Genomic DNA, 16775 nt, shown 5'->3' with positions numbered 1-16775 from the left:
AACTAATAGAATTCCAAGCAGCATATGGTATGCATATGGTAATTTGGCAGTTAGTGGAGATGGCTAATAATGAGAAACTCCATTGAGGTGCACTGTTTATGTATCCTATGCTAAGATACTCAACCTGCTTCCCAGGTTTTATTCCTATATTTCATCATGTGTCAAGATGGTAATATGTATGGTTCTCTTGGAACCAAGCATCTTTACTTCCTTCCTAACTGACACATTGTGCTCCGCTTCAGCTGAACAGAAAACTTCCCTTTTTGTTTCTACTAAAGTGTTATGTTTTGCTTCATTTTACAATCAGTTTTATTGGGCAATAATGTGATCAGAACAAAATTAGTGTTGAACAGATGTTTGAGTCTCAATTCAGTTGAGTTACTCTGTATTTAAACTGTGGTAACTGAAACGAGAAGTAAGCATAGCTACTCTGGGTTTGTGTTAGAAGTACTGAGTTACTGGCAAGAAAGGTACAGAGGAGAAGTTAATCCCTGTAATTTAAGGGTTTTTTGTATTTTCATGCTCCTCATGATCTTACCCTATAGTGGAAGCAGACTAATGCTGTTTTGATAGTGCTTTCTCATTCTCCGCAAAAGATAAAATCCATATTGCCTGTCTCGGTTAGTCCTCCTAAAGGAAGACAAACATAATTTACTGTTGCTGCTCTAGATACTATTTTATTTCTATCTCCCTTTCTGAGGCACTGTGGTTTGGTTTTTTTTATACATTTGCTCAAATGCTAAGTCAGAATAAGTCTTACTAATTTTTTTTTCTATTCAACTTTCCGCATTGAAGAAAGTGAAGATATGGGCTTCCTGGTCTTTAAAACAACCTGTTTCTGGCATTGTGTAAACACGATAGAGAGAGAGAAATATTTTCTTGTTTAAACTCAAGCATTTTTATGTTAAAGTATCTTGTATCATTGTCAGATATTTGCATATCCATTTATACTAGCATCTATAGAAAGCTTGATTCATGTATCCTGCTCATATTATTGAAATGTGTCCAGTTTGCTTCCAAATTGGAGACTAAAGTCTGCCCACAATATTCATGACTTCAATGGGATTACTCTCATAAATAAGGCGAGTTGGGTTTGGCTTTAGGGCTCAAATAGGCATCTATCTTGCAATCTGATCTATTTCTGTAAATCCTTATCCCTGCACAGAAACCCACTGAAATCAATATATTGTATTTTTATCTCTATCTAGATAATTTTGCTTAACTTTGAGGGCTTGCTTAGTTTATTATTATACACTTCTGCACTTCCTGTTTTCATCAACTACCTTGTTTGTGATGAAAATCAGAAGTACAGAGGTGTAAAATAAAGTTAACTAGCCTTTCCCAACTTTAGTTGTTACTTTGTATTTTGGCCTTTGACACTGTAACGTCCTTTAGTTGTAATGTGCATGTATGAATTCTTCTTTTAGTGTAAAGCACCCACAGTCTAAGATGAGTCCTAAAAATAAATCTAACTAAATATTATAACATAAGCACATTTTTTTCTGAAATACCAATTCTGAAGTCATTGTGGATTTGGGCAGGTGCATGGATCCAACCATGTGGAGCAAGTTGCAGGGCTGGAGCCTTTATATTTCCATGTCTCAGTAACCCGTCTGTTAATTGTGGAATTTTACTCCTTTCTCTGACCTCCTTGCCTGTTTTTTCTGTATGAACTGAAAATTCTTTGGGGGCAGAGACTTTTTTCCTGTTAGGTACAATGGGGCTCAATCTCTATTCAGGAAAATCAGTGTAATAGCCCTGGGGTCTTTAGGACATTTTATGACAGAATGATATGTACAGAAAAACCAAAAATGACCTTGAAACCCTGTTGTATATATTTAGATGGAATATATGGGCCCAAATTAACATTATTTAATGCTGGTTTAACAATATTTGTGGTTTGATGTATAGAGACTTCAGCCTGCTTAGTACCATGGCAAACACACTATAAAATTCATGCCAAGAGTTAGAAATGTATTGATTGAAACTCACAAAAGGAAAAGTTTCAGAGTAGCAGCTGTGTTAGTCTGTATTCGCAAAAAGAAAAGGAGAACTTGTGGCACCTTAGAGACTAACAAATTTATTTGAGCATAAGCTTTTGTGAGCTACAGCTCACTTCATCGGATGCATTCATAAAGAATCATAATGAGGTAAAGAGCATTGAAATTAATTGTTTTTGCCAAACAAACGTAATCAAAACCTATCAAAGTCCTTTTCTGGAGGATATTAAAGATGGGGGAAACATGGCTTTTGTAGATGTTCTCAGGATACAGGGAGGCTGATCAGTCATGGATGGATGCTTTAAGTTTTCAGGTTGACTACAACAGCTGTTGCTCTGGACCTTGGTTCATCTCCCAGTCAGGGACATTATCTGTTTGGTTTAGTTAGGTCCCTCTTATTCATTGGTCCTCTTCAGGCCAAGCAGAACTGGATGGGCCATCTCATCTCACATGTTAGCGCTGTGCAGTACAGTTGTTCAGGATCAGGTGAAAATCAGAGAGATAGGATTGGAGGAAGATGGGGGCGCAGAAAGGAGCATGTGAGGGAGAGGAAAACAGAGTAGAATCTCACATATGTCAGTTTGGAGTCCTTGCTGGTGCAGTGATGATAATCAGGTATCCCCACTGGAATATCAAGTTCTGGTATCACACCAACAGTCCTTCTGCTGGAACTGTGGTGAGGGTAATTTTTTTTTCTCTTTTCCCAAAGTCTCTCTCTTTTTTTTTTTTTTAAGGGTTCCCAAAAGACAATGGATGGAATAATCCATTCTCTCGATGTTTTGTCCATTAATGAGACCTAATTTCCAACGCACCAATTTTGGTGAATTGATTTCTGATTCGCTATGCCGCTTGTTTAACAGTCATAATCTTAACATTGTCCTTGAGTGGTATAGTAGACCCTTTCTGTTTAAATTAATTCATTCTTTCTGTCTCCTTCTCACATCTTTTCTGAAACAGTTTTATATAACAGATCATTGTAACAAATCATTTGAAATCAAATGAAAAACTGATGGATAGTGCTCTAAGAATTGTGATGGATCTTGACATACTGAAAGTTTATGCTTAATCTTACATTGGGGCATCAATAATATCAGAAGTACATAACAGAGTGAAGAAAACTAAATGAAAACTGTTATGAAGCTGTCTAGTAAATGCAATGAATGGCACACAAGAGAACCTGGTGATATTGAACACCTACAAAGTCATTTACTTGAGGCTTGCTTTCCTTTTTACTGTGAAAGTTCTGAATACTTTTCCAAGGCCAAATGTCATTGAAAGAAAACTAGTACCCAGTTCTGCTGAATGTACTTCTGGAAATGGCTTCTGCGTGTGAACTGAATGACATGATTGTGGAAACAAAATCGGTGTCTGTTCCATTTGAGAAAATGTAGTGATCAATGTGTGTTTTAGTAGTCAGCAATGACCATTAGTAAGTAAGTTAAAGATATCCTAAGATAGAAGAGCTTTAAGATATAGGGATATTAGGGATGTCAGGAAATCATCAAGCAAAATGCATTAAGTGATGTTTCAATAGCATAAGCCTGTGTAATAGACTATGTTTTGAGTACCTATGTTGTTTCATTCAGCTAGATAAAATGTGACTTCTTTGTATAGGAAACTCAAGTTTTGATAGAGGGTGGATTCAGCATTTTTATTTAAATGATTTAAGAGATTATTATAAGTTTAGGCCTTGACATATATTGCATTATATTCCGCTTTCATTTTAAACAGATGTCTTTTTGAAATTGAAAGAATTACTATGATTTGAAGTTGGGTTGTAGAGGAAGCTCTTATGAATGTAGTCATGGTGAGGCTGTGAGTTAAATTCTTCTTCATCATTATGTATATTTAATTGTGCTTTACAAACATGAAGAAATACACATCCTCCAGAGTGGCTTACAATCCATACAACATAGACAATGAAGACAAGACAAAAACCAGTGTAATAGTTGATGAAGTGGAGAGATTACTAGTGAGCAGGTTAAGGTAGCAAGGGTACCTGGAAGGAGATGCATGGGAGTAATCTGAATTATAGTGCAGTCTTCATGCAGGGAGTAAGAAACTTGTCCAGTCAGAGGAGACAGCATAAAAGAAGGAGCAAAACTGAGAATGAAAGTAATCAAAGGAAAGGGGATTGTGAGGAGGGTGGACAATGGAAAGACTACGATGAAATGAGAATAAAGATATTCAAAGATTGGGTTAAGTTTCTGGTGAAATTAAGTTAGTGAAGGAATGCAAGATGGGGAGGTGATGCAGTTGCAATAATTTAAGGAGAACTATGAGAGAAGATGGTGTTATTGGCGATATTGGATAGAGAAGAAGTAGTGAGATGCAGGCATCTTAGAAAGGTGAAGAATCTTGTAATCTGAGCAGGAATTGATCAACGCTAGCGATTTGATGGAGAATGAGAAAAATGAGGATTTGGGGGATATTGAGGAGGATGAAGCCGGACACAAGTCCTGACATGGTGTGAAAAGGAATGAAAAGTCAAAGAAGATACAGAAGTTGTGAAACTGAGCAATGGGGAGTTGTGGAGGGTGCAAAGAAAAGGTGCTGCTTGAGGACTAGGAAGAAAAATAGATTTCGTTTTGCTAAGAATTAGTTTGAGATTGCAGCAGAACATCCAGGAGGAGATGTTGGAGACATTTAGAGATGTGCGAATTGGTAAAGAGAGAGTGGTTGGGGAAAGAGAAGGATTTGAGAATCAACTGTACAGGGGTTGTACCAACCATTTTGTGAATGAATGAGGTTTCCAGAGAGAGGAGAATGGGCTGCATAGGGCTGCAGAAACAGAGAGAAACAGCAAGTGAGGAAGAAAGAAGGATCAACTGAATAAAAGGCTTCAACTTTCTCCCATTTGACATATCAAGGAAGAAGTCACATGAGCAGCATACAGTTTGTTGTTAATGACCCTGCAGCAGCAAATCATTAGATTGTGGACTAACAGGTAGAACTTCTGTGAACCCTGCTAACTTTGCAATGAGGTCAAAATGATCTCTTCCATAACTGGTAGGTGATGAAAAGGCTTGTTGCTGTGTGTACTGTAGCCTTCTGTTGAATGCACAAGTATCAGTTTTCTTTAACTTGGCAGAGGCAGTGGAGTTGATTCCAGTTACCCGGTAGAGGCATTTGTGGTTTTGAACCTGTGAGAGCCCTATACTTGGTGCCATGTATATATATATTTTTAAGAACCATAAAGTGAGTATTTCTTTGTTGTTTTTTTAATTCTCCTCCACACCTGTATCTTTATATAACAGCTTGTCTTGTGGTTTTATAGGCAAGAAGTGCCTTAACATATGTAATTTATTCTTCCCTTCAAGGGGGTTAACAAATTGCCTCTTTGTTTCCTAAAGGAAATATTGGGGGAGAAGGATGTGGAATGTTACAAGCTGAGATTAAAAAGAAATGCCTGGAATCTTGGACAGGAACCACATAAAAATGCACTCAGTCTCTCTTTGAAAATGAGGATTGATCTGATAATTTTCTGGCAAGCTCTCTATAGTACTTGGAAAAAGCAGAATCATATTTGAAAACTGATTGTTGTCCTTGATAAAATTACCAAAGAATTTAGGAGACTATTTTCTATATGTTTGTGGATAGAGGCAAAGACACTTTACTTAACAAAAAAAAAAAGTGATGAAAAGAGATTAGCATATTTCTTGCCAACCATAAAGTAGTTCTGAAGATTAGTGAAGGACTTCAGCCAAAGATAAAGGATAACTGAAGGAATATTTTTGACCCCATTGATTTGATTGCAGAAATCATGAAGGACTTTTAAATTTTCATTCCCAAAAGTATGTAAAAATGTCATATACTGCCAGCTAGAACTGTGAAATTCAAAAAGATTATGCAGCTAAATGGAAATTCTTAAAGAACAAACATGCCCTATGATCACTTCTCTAACATGAATTTGGCAGTCTTGTAGGGTATAAAGAATGCGGTGCAAAGACAACTACTAAGACCATGCAGCCAAAAGAAACAGAATCAGTGTAGACGAAAATTGGGACCTAGGTGGTGTAGGGGACTAGTTTTCTGATTGGTAATAGGTAATTGCTAATAAAAGCAGATAGAAGTACTCCTCACTCCAGATAATCAATTTGACAGTGTTTTTCAACTATCATAAAACTGAACATTAATTTTTAGCAAAAGTCTGCAGATGTGCTCATGCTTTAGCCAAAACACCGCCCTCTGCAAAATAAAACTAAACATAACGAAGCTTTGATTTATGTCAATATTAATAGAAGGATGAAGGCAAATCATTAGGGTAACAGTCTCAAGATATCAATATCACTTTATAAAATTCCAAGAGCATGTTTTTGATATCACCTTTTTCATATGCCTTTTTATCTACAATATTAGCATGATAACATCCTTATATTTTATCATCCCAGTGATACAGTATTTTAATTTATCAGTCAAAAAAAGATAAGCAGAGCATCTCTCGGTGATTATAAACATGCCTCATCTAATATAATAAAGCACAAGACTAGGAGATTTTTGCTGTTACAGAAGTGCAATAAATGTACCAGTTTGCTATTATGAATTTATCTGCCCAAAACATTTCTGAGTACTTTGAATCCTGGGTACTTTGAAGCTTGGGTAGAACATCATTCTCATTGAGTTAGAAATGTAGCATTATCTTCTAAAAACACAGCTAATTTCTGATAAGTAAATAATTCATCCAACATTAGCAGGTTACTTTAATTTAGTGGCCTTCAAACGATCATAAATAGCAAAACTCCCCTTAAAGCACACAAACTAATCACTTTTTGAGGAAAGAAGCAAGGTCAATTACATATCCTCGTGGAGTGAGATACCTTGGGCTAAATGTCAAACGCTTGACAACATTTATCCACGTCTAAGCCATTGTGTGTAATTACGCACTCTGACCTGTTTGTTCCTCCTCCTCTCATGCTCACCTCAGAGGAGGAGTTGGCTTTCTTTGGCCTGTTTGCTTGTTAGAATGTCAAGTTATATCAGTTCTAAGGCACTATTGGTAATGACCCTGGAGTGACGGTTAGGGTGAATAGCAAGTGTGAAAAATGGGGACAGAGGGTGGGGGGTAATAGGCACCTACATAAGATAGCCCCAAATATTGGGACTGACCCTATAAAATCAGGACATCTGGTCACCCTAGTGATGTTTTCCAGTCACTTGTTCTACCATACATCTCTTGACCAAAACTAACCATGTTCTGGCCAAGCATTTGGGAAAAATCCCCCAATAATAACTAGGGCTTCAAATATATGAGTGTTGTCAAGCTGTGAAACTTAGAGTTGACTCTTGGCTTTCCTCTCTTGTGCTGCAACCATAAGAAGGGCTGGACCTAAAATTACTTACAGTAACTTACACCTCAGATGCACAGAGTGGTGAGCTAATCATGTTTATAGACTGTAGGCACCTGAAAAGTATAGGGTTTTCTCTTCTGAAACAGCCTGATAATGCTACTGTTTTTTATAAACTGTATGAATATCTTTGTTTGATAAATTAAGGTGCATTTCTTAGAATGTAAACTCTGTGGGACAAGGACTTTCTGTGATTGTGCAGCATCCCGTACCAGAAGTACCCAATCCTGACTGAGGCCTTTCATCACTGCTATAATATAAATGAATACTATTAATAATAATAATGGGTTTGTAATTATACATAATATTGAATATTTTATGGATGTCTGACCCAAATCTTTGGGTCTGTGACACTCCGGGAACATATGTGCATGCACTAACATACTATATTAGCTCACATGTCTTGTGCTTGCATTTCATTGGAATTATATCCATGATGGTGTGTGCATTTTGGAAGTTATCTGCCCAAGAGTCATTCATCTGTGTTACTCTGATATACTAGTTCTTGTTTTCCTTTGATATGCCATGACTTGTCTAATTTTGCTCTATTCAGAACTGCCTAGAGAATTTGTCCATTACATTTTTATTTTTTGAGACTTAGCAATTCATTTTCAGCAGCAAAACAGAAGTTGGAGATATGTTTATGAATATCTGATATTTGAAGGTTATAGTGTGTTGTTCAAATGTTGGCTTTCTAAACCTTGAGGCTTTAGAAAAAAAGACTATACTTTGACATTAGGGCTTTCTGCCATAGTTTGATAGATCTCTAAACTTTAATTCCACATTAATGGTCGTGAACCACATCCCTACGAATTATTTAAAAAAAATATGTACACACACACACACACACACACACACACACACACACACACACACACACACTGTACATAGGAAGAAAGCGGTTGGTTTCTAACCTAATTCATGCAATACAGACCATAACAGTCTTCACACTTACAAACCTAGTGCACACTCACCACAACCAGTTCACATGTGTGCAAATCAGTAGTCATCTTACATCAAATCCCATCTAAAACCAAATAAAATCCTTGCATCTGTTGGGTCACAGAAACCCCCTTGGAAACTGCCAACTGATGTGCTGAGATGACTTCTAACCCGTTTTCCCTGCCAGCTTGGGACTTCAGAATCCTGCCTGGTTTGAGCCAGACGTGCTTGCCTGGTACAAACCCAGACCCAGGTCTGAACAACATCCCACAAAAGCTGAAGGCTTAACTGAAAACAGCTTAAGAAGTGTTCCTATCTCTAACACCCAGATGCCCAGTTCCCAATGGGGTCCAAACCCCAAATAAATCTGTTTTAGCCTTTATATAGCTTATACAGGTTAAACTCCTAAATTGTTCGCCCTCTATAACACTGATAGACAGATATGCACAGCTGTTTGCTCCCCCTCCCCCCGTATTAATGCATACTCGGTTAATTAATAAGTAAAAAGTGATTTTATTAAATACAAAATATAATATTTAGGTGGTTCCAATAATAACAGAACAAAGTAAATTACCAGACAAAATAAAATAAAACATGCAAGTCTAAACCTAATACAGTAAGAAAGTGATTACAGATGAAATCTCACCCTCAGAGATTTCCAGTAAGCTTCTTTTACAGACTAGTCTCCTTCTAGCCTGGGTCCAGCAATTGCTCACACCCCTGTGGTTACTGTCCTTTGTTCCAGTTTCTTTAGGATATCCTTTGGGGGTGGAGAGGCTATCTCTTGAACCAGCTGAAGACAAAATCAAGGGGTCTCCCAGGGGCTTAAATAGACTTTCTCTTGTGGGTGGAGACCCCCTCCTCTCTCCAATGCAAAATCCAGCTCCAAGATGGAATTTTGGAGTCACATGGGCAAGTCACATGTCCATGCATGACTCAGTTTTTACAGGCAGCAGCCATTGCCCACATGTTGTTTTGAATGTCTCCAGGAAGACTTCTTATGTGGAGTGGAGTCTTCCAAGATCCATTGTCAGTTAAGTGTTTCTTGATTGGACACTTAATTTGCACATTCCTTTCTCAAGAAGCTGACCAAATGCTTTACTAAGGCTACTTAAACTCAAACAAGTACATAGCCAATATTCATAACTTTGAATACAAAAATGATACATCCATACGAATAGGATGAATATATTTAGTAGATCATAACCTTTACAGAGAGACGTTACATGGCCTATGTAGCGTAAAACATATTCCAGTTATGTCATATATACATTCATAAGCATATTCCCATAAAGCATTATGGGGTGCAGCGTCACATCCAGTTTCACACCTGCCATCTATCAGTCAGTTCCATGCATTCAATCATACTCCCTTAATTTACTACAGCTAACCCTTTAGAAATGAAATCAGAAGGATACATACCTGGTGTCAGGTTTTGTTACGAACCACAACCCTGACCGGGTTAGAGCCAGAAGAATTTCAAACAAATGTGTAAATACTGACTTTTTCAGGGGGAAGCCACATGAAGTATAGTTTTGGATCTGAAATCAGGCAGAACTTGGTAGTGAATTTTGCTTTGAATTCAGATGTAAAACTCATGTATATTCAGACTGGAAAATAGATTCATACTAACCCCTGCAAATAGAAATTTCACCCAACGGAGTTTCACCCAGCTATTGATATAACATCCGTTCTTTCCTTTGTTGTTTGTTGTTAAGGCTATGATTATGTTATGGAGGTCTTGGCAGTCACGGAGTCTCTGTGACTTCAGCCCCGGTTGCTGGGAACTGCAGGGTCCCGCCACCTTCCACAGCCGCAGGGAGCTGTGTGGTACCCCCACCGCTTGAGGCAGTGGGTCCTCCAACTTCCGAGCCACCATGGGCTGCAGGGGTACCCCGCAGCTTTCATCTGCCATGGGCAGGTGGGTACCCTGCAGCTCCCAGCCACAGCAGGCAGGTGGGTTAGCCCACAGCTCCTGGCTGCTGCAGGTGACGGGTACTCCCGCAGTTCCCTGACCACCGTGTGGGATAGGGAGACCCTGGCCGCTCCCCAGCCACTGTGGTGGGACAGGGGGATCCTGGAGCTCTGAGGCCCCTGGGTTCCAGCCACCCTGCAGCTGTCCAGACCCTTCCCATTTTATTATGGATATTATTAGTAAAAATCAAGGACAGGTCAAAGGCTTCCCTGAATTTTTCTTTATTGCCTGTGATCTGTCTGTGACTTTTACTTAATATATTCACCCTTTTTATTACTGTTGCACTTAGCAGCCCTAGTCATAGACAAGGACCCCATTGTATTAGGTGCAGTACAAACACAGAACAAATAGTTGGTCCCTACTCCAAAGAACTTACAATCCAAATATAAGACAGGAGACAGATGATGGATACAGACAGATGGTACTGTAGGACTATCTGTGTCAATTTCTTCAGGCAGCTGTTGCTGACCTAGTTAGACATTGTCACCAGAGATGGGGCTTCCTGTATAGGGGTTCTATCTACAGTCAGGAGAAAAAGGGAAGACATTAATTGGAGGACATTAATTATGTGCGTATATAAAATTATACATAAAACAAAAAAAATTTAGACCAAGATTAACCATATACTTGACCTTCACTGTTATGAAACTTGATATCAGCTATGAGAATCATGCTTTAAGGAGATTTGAATGGAAGACCTTTTTTTTTTCCTGCTAAGATTGTGATAATAAAATTAAATCCCCTTCGGCTGTCGTCATAAGGATCCTGTTTGTGTGCAAATACTGGTTGGATATTCAGTCTGTGCTTTTTTCATTCATTTTTGTGCAAAGGATTGTTTACTTTTAAAGACTTTCTTCCCTACCCTCTCCACTCCGTTTTGCTGCATTAGTAAGATTTTAATGCAAAGGACAAGTGATTGTAAGAAGTGAAGCAAAGAAAAGCCTTACAGAGCAAGACTGATAAATTGAAGGCATTGATCAGACTTCCCTGCCTGCCTAAATAATTTAAGATGAAAGAAATATTCATCAAAACGGAGACATGCAGATGGCTTTGATTTTATTACTGTTAGTCAAAAAGGACAAAAACCTAGGAATAGCTATTAATTCTTCAATATCAGCATGCTTTCGATATAATAGTGAAGCAACATCTTTATGTGGAAACCTTTAAAATGCTAAAGTTGTCACAGAGTTACCAGGGCGATGCTCTGGAACTACTCCCTACGAAGACAGTCAGGACTCTGGGGGAGCATGCCTTCTCTCTCTGAGCATACTGTTTCCAGGGCAAGAAGCTTACACAGCTTTGACCTTCCTGGGTCTGACCTCGAAGCATTCAGCATTCCCTTCCACACGGTGCACTTCCGGCAGCAAGTCTGCCTAGGCGGGACTCCTGGGGAAGCCAGAGGGCTCTGCCACCCCAATTCCTCAGTCAGCAGTGACTCTCAGCCAGCTGGTAAAACAGAAGGTTTATTGGACGACAGGAACCCAGTGTAGGGAAGAACTAGTTATCACAGAAATCAGTGACTTTCAGCCAAGTCCATCTTGGGGGGAGGGGAGCCAGAGACAGGGCTCTGGTCCTCCCCCGAGCACCAAGACTGACCTGCTTCCAGCTGCCTGGCCCCTGCTCTGCCCGTTGCTCCTCCTCCAGCCTTTGTCTCGCTTCTTGGGCCAAGAGTCACCTTGTTGCATCCCCCTCATGGGTCTGAGGTTACGAAGGGGGTGGCCATAGAATCCATGCAGGCAACTGGAGTAACCCCCACAAAAGTGTCACATGCTTATTCCCATCACCTAGACATTGGTGCAATACACAGAGAAACTGAGGCACACACAGCATTCATGCAAAACAGTAAGACTCACATACACCATAACAAGGGAAAATCCCCACTTCATCAATTTCTCCCTCCTTCAAGACCGAACTGAGCAGGGTCTCTTTAGCCAGTGACCTGGGGAAGTTCAGGCCCACCTCTCCAGGACAAAGCATCAGCTATAAAATTTGCAGTCCCCTTTAACATGGAGCACCTCCATCTCATAATCCTGGAAGGACAGAATTCACCTTGGAACTTGGCATTGGCCCCTCTCTTCTGGTGCAGCCACGGCAGGGCGAGTGGTCCGGGTACACAGTGAAGCGCCATAAACATAAAAGACAAAATTTCTTATTGGAATGTTTCTGCTAATACTTCTCCACCTTGTAATGTGAGGTCGTGTAATAAGTATTATAGGTAACAGTATAAGCAAAAGCAACACACTGTATGACTGAAGCATTTTATTCTTCAACGCTATATTTTGTTTGACTTGTGGTTTTGATCTTTTTGTTTTGATTTGGGATTTTTTTTGGTTAGTGTCTTGTTTTTGGGGGGCTGGGTGGGGGAGGGTTCTGGGGTTGTAAATCTATATTATTGCATTCAGGATTTACCAAAGCTTGGATCACAGGTGAAAAACATATCTACATCCTTAAAAAAAAAATTGATACCTGAGATTGTTGCATAATTCTGAGGCCAATATGCATTCTTTTAATGAAAGTAAATTAAACCAAGTGAAAAATTTTATAGTAAAGCATAAGGTTTTGTTTGGTAGACTTATGAACCTGATAGCAATGTTCACATTAGAAATACCTACATACATTAGAAGGGTGGTTCTCAAACAGGGGTATGCAGAGGTCTTCCAGGAGGGACATCAACTCATCTAGCTATTTGCCTAATTTTATAACAGGCTACATAAAAACTTTTGAAGTCAGTACAAATTAAAATTTTATGCAGACAATGACTTCTGTATACTATACACTGAAATGTAAGTAAAATATTTATATTCCAATCGATTTATTTTATAATTATATGGTAAAAATGAGAAAGTAAGCAATTTTTAAGTAACAGTTCTTTTAAGAGATTATTTATTATACTTATTTACACTTTATATTTACAAGACACTTAACTAACCTTGATTAATCTGCACAACCAGAGGACATTTCTTCAGGGTATTATCTCCATTTAACAGATGAGGAAGAGAAGTTAAGTGGGCTTGCACAAGGAGAGAAAATCCGTGTCTAGTCCACTACTTCAACTAGTAACATACATTTTATTGAATAATTTCTTGCCTGGCAAGTCCTATTCTTGCTACTTTTGCATTTTGTACAATTTAATATGTTTTCATATTCAAATTAAATTGAGGAAATGAATTGGCATGTTAACGTTATTTTGTAATTCATTTGTCCATTGTAAGGATCTTCTGTCATGTTTTTGGAGTAGCAGCTGTGTTAGTCTGTATTTGCAAAAAAGAAAAGGAGTACTTGTGGCACCTTAGAGACTAACAAATTTATTTGAGCATAAAGCTTTTGTGAGCTACAGCTCACTTCATCGGATGCATTTGGTGGGAAATACAGTGGGGAGATTTATATACACACACAGAGAAAATGAAACAATGGGTTTTATCATACACACTGTAAGGAGAGTGATCACTTAAGATGAGCTATTACCAGCAGGAAGGAGGGGGGGAAGTAGGAAAACCTTTTGTGGTGATCAAGGTGGGCTATTTACAGCAGTTAACAAGAAAGTCTGAGGAACGGGGGGGGGGGGGGAGGAGCAGAAATAACATGGGGAAATAGTTTTACTTTATGTAATGACTCATCCACTCCCAGTCTCTATTCAAGCCTAAGTTAATTGTATCCAGTTTGCAAATTAATTCCAATTCAGCAGTCTCACGTTGGAGTCTGTTTTTGAAGTTTTTTTGTTGAAGGATAGCCACTCTCAGGTCTGTAATCGTGTGACCGGAGAGATTGAAGTGTTCTCCGACTGGTTTTTGAATGTTATAATTCTTGACGTCTGATTTGTGTCCATTTATTCTTTTACATAGAGACTGTCCAGTTTGACCAATGTACATAGCAGACGGGCATTGCTGGCACATATCACATTGGTAGATGCGCAGGTGAACGAGCCTCTGATAGTGTGGCTGATGTGATTAGGCCCTATGATGGTGTCCCCTGAATAGATATGTGGACAGAGTTGGCAACGGGCTTTGTTGTAAGGATAGGTTCCTGGGTGCATCCGATGAAGTGAGCTGTAGCTCACCAAAGCTTATGCTCAGATAAATTTGTTAGTCTCTAAGGTGCCACAAGTACTCCTTTTCTTTTTGCGAATACAGACTAACACGGCTGCTACTCTGGTTCCTGGGTTAGTGGTTCTGTTGTGTGGTGTGTGGTTGCTGGTGAGTATTTGCTTCAGATTGGGGGGCTGTCTGTAAGCAAGGACTGGCCTGTCTCCCAAGATCTGTGAGAGTGATGGGTCGTCCTTCAGGATAGGTTGTAGATCCTTGATGATGCGTTGGAGAGGTTTTAGTTGGGGGCTGAAGGTGATGGCTAGTGGCGTTCTGTTATTTTCTTTGTTGGGCCTGTCCTGTAGTAGGTGACTTCTGGGTACACTTCTGGCTCTGTCAATCTGTTTCTTCACTTCAGTAGGTGGGTATTGTAGTTGTAAAAATGCATGATAGAGATCTTGTAGGTGTTTGTCTCTGTTTGAGGGGTTGGAGCAAATGCGGTTATATCGTAGAGCTTGGACATTAGTGTTGTAAATAAGATGCTGTATTTCAGTGGGTTTATCAGTGAATTATTTTTCCCGTAAGAACAATAAATTTCTCATCTGGCAGTCAATATTATTGCATAGTGTATTTTAGTTTGTAAGGCAGTGAATAATTAATAATCCTTCTGCCATTTGTGGCAAGAGCTTCTAGAGATGCATTTCCATGGAACTGTACAGCTTGGAAATTATTTAAATATTTGTGTCAAGTCCACAAAATAGACTCTTAATAAGTAAACTCAAATGATGCATCTCAGCAATCTGTCTTTCAGGTCTGCCATGTCCAGAACTACCATTGATTTCAACTGGGCTTTCTGGCCTTAATCCTGCATGAGTCAAGTCAATGGGAGTTTTCCCAGTGACTTTAATGGGAGGCAAATCAAGTGTTTGAGTATGGAAGGCTTGCAGGACAGGCCTTCTATTTTGAAAAGGTGTATTCCTGCAAAGTAATGGGACATAAGTGTATACATTCAAGAGTAAAATATGTGGTTTATTGCCAAATTACCTTCAATGCACTGCTAATGCATTTTCTGTTACATGCTTTCTTAGGTCAATGGAACAGAAATCGAATATGAATTTGAAGAAATTACATTGGAGAGGGTAAGTATGAATTGTTTTTGTATTATAGAAACTAGTGAAAATTTGATTTTCTGTAGCACAAATTAAATTATGATGAAATAATATCATGAAAGGTCAAATTCTAAATTCCTTAGTCAGATAGCATTTTCCATTTTAAGTGAGGACTTCAGGATTTGTCCAATAGTTTGTAAATATAAGAACTTCAGCAGCATCAGCCTTTCACATGTTTGCATGTCAGGATCCAGAACACTTTTCCAATTCATAACTATTACATGGTGTTGAGGTCTGAGTACTAGAAAAAGACCATCTGGTGATGGAACATCTGGGTGCACAGATTATTTTCTTTGTACTTTGCAAGTTGAAAGTATGGAAAGCTTTCCTCACTTTTAGCCTCCTTGACTTTCTTGTGTGTTCATGAGGAAAGAAGAAATTTAGCACAGATAAGCGCTTTATAGAGAGAGAATTAACAGCCTTTCAAATGTTAATGTTGTAGTAACTGTGTAAAAACAAAAACAACAAGGAGTCCGGTGGCACCTTGAAGACTAACCGATTTATTTGGGTATAAGATCTGAAGAAGTGGATTTTTTTATCCACAAAAGCTTATGCCCAAATAAATCCATTAGTTTTTAAGGTGCCACTGGACTCCTCCCTTGTTTTTGTGGATACAGACTAACACGGCTACCCCTCTGATACTGTGTAAAAGCAGGGTCCTGTATGTATAAATATTTATGTGTAAAAGCATGGACAACATTTGTACAGACTTATTTCTTATCAATATTAACTGTGTGTGGTATTAGAATGGATACCTTGTATTGTTAGCTGTGCGATTTAAACATAGCACTGGAAAAAGTCTAAATTTAGGAGTCACTTTGGATCAGGTCTTCTAACCTCAGTGACGTGTTTGGTTGCTGATTACATAACTTTTTTTTTTTAGACTGCAGAAGTAGACCACAGATCTCTTTTAATTATCTTTAAACTAGTATAAACAGGCTATTTTCTATGTAAAATAATGGAAAGCAAGGCCTGATTGATCAAAATATGACAATAAGGTGCCACAAGTACTCCTTTTCTTTTTGCGGATACAGACTAACACAGCTGCTACTCTGAAACCTAACTATTCTTAAATAGCTAGTAAGGGCTTGTCTACATGGGGACTAAGTCAAGTTAATTTGGTCTGAAAACATTTTTGTGTACACATGACACAGTTCATTGTATTGCACTGACTCTGCATTTATCACAAACTGTGGAGTTCTCTTTCAAAGTGAACTAATTTTGTTGCAAATCTAGTTAGGCAGGTCTATTGTATGCATATATGCAATGTTACCTCAAACTACTTTGGCAGTCTTCCAATGGCATTCCACACAGCTTTCCAG

General features: G+C 38.7%; 1 protein-coding gene across 1 annotated transcript in view; it reads left to right on the top strand.

Annotated features, from left to right (window-relative positions):
- DLG2 (discs large MAGUK scaffold protein 2) overlaps positions 1 to 16775 on the top strand; it is a 1500569-nt gene that overhangs the window by 959404 nt on the left and 524390 nt on the right. Inside the window, 1 exon segment of the mRNA XM_043504108.1 lies at positions 15373 to 15423. Coding sequence (XP_043360043.1) covers positions 15373 to 15423 — 51 coding nt within the window.

Source organism: Dermochelys coriacea, chromosome 1 (genome assembly GCF_009764565.3).
Source record: "Dermochelys coriacea isolate rDerCor1 chromosome 1, rDerCor1.pri.v4, whole genome shotgun sequence".
NCBI lineage: Eukaryota > Metazoa > Chordata > Testudines > Dermochelyidae > Dermochelys > Dermochelys coriacea.
This window is presented reverse-complemented; position numbering and strand designations above follow the sequence as displayed.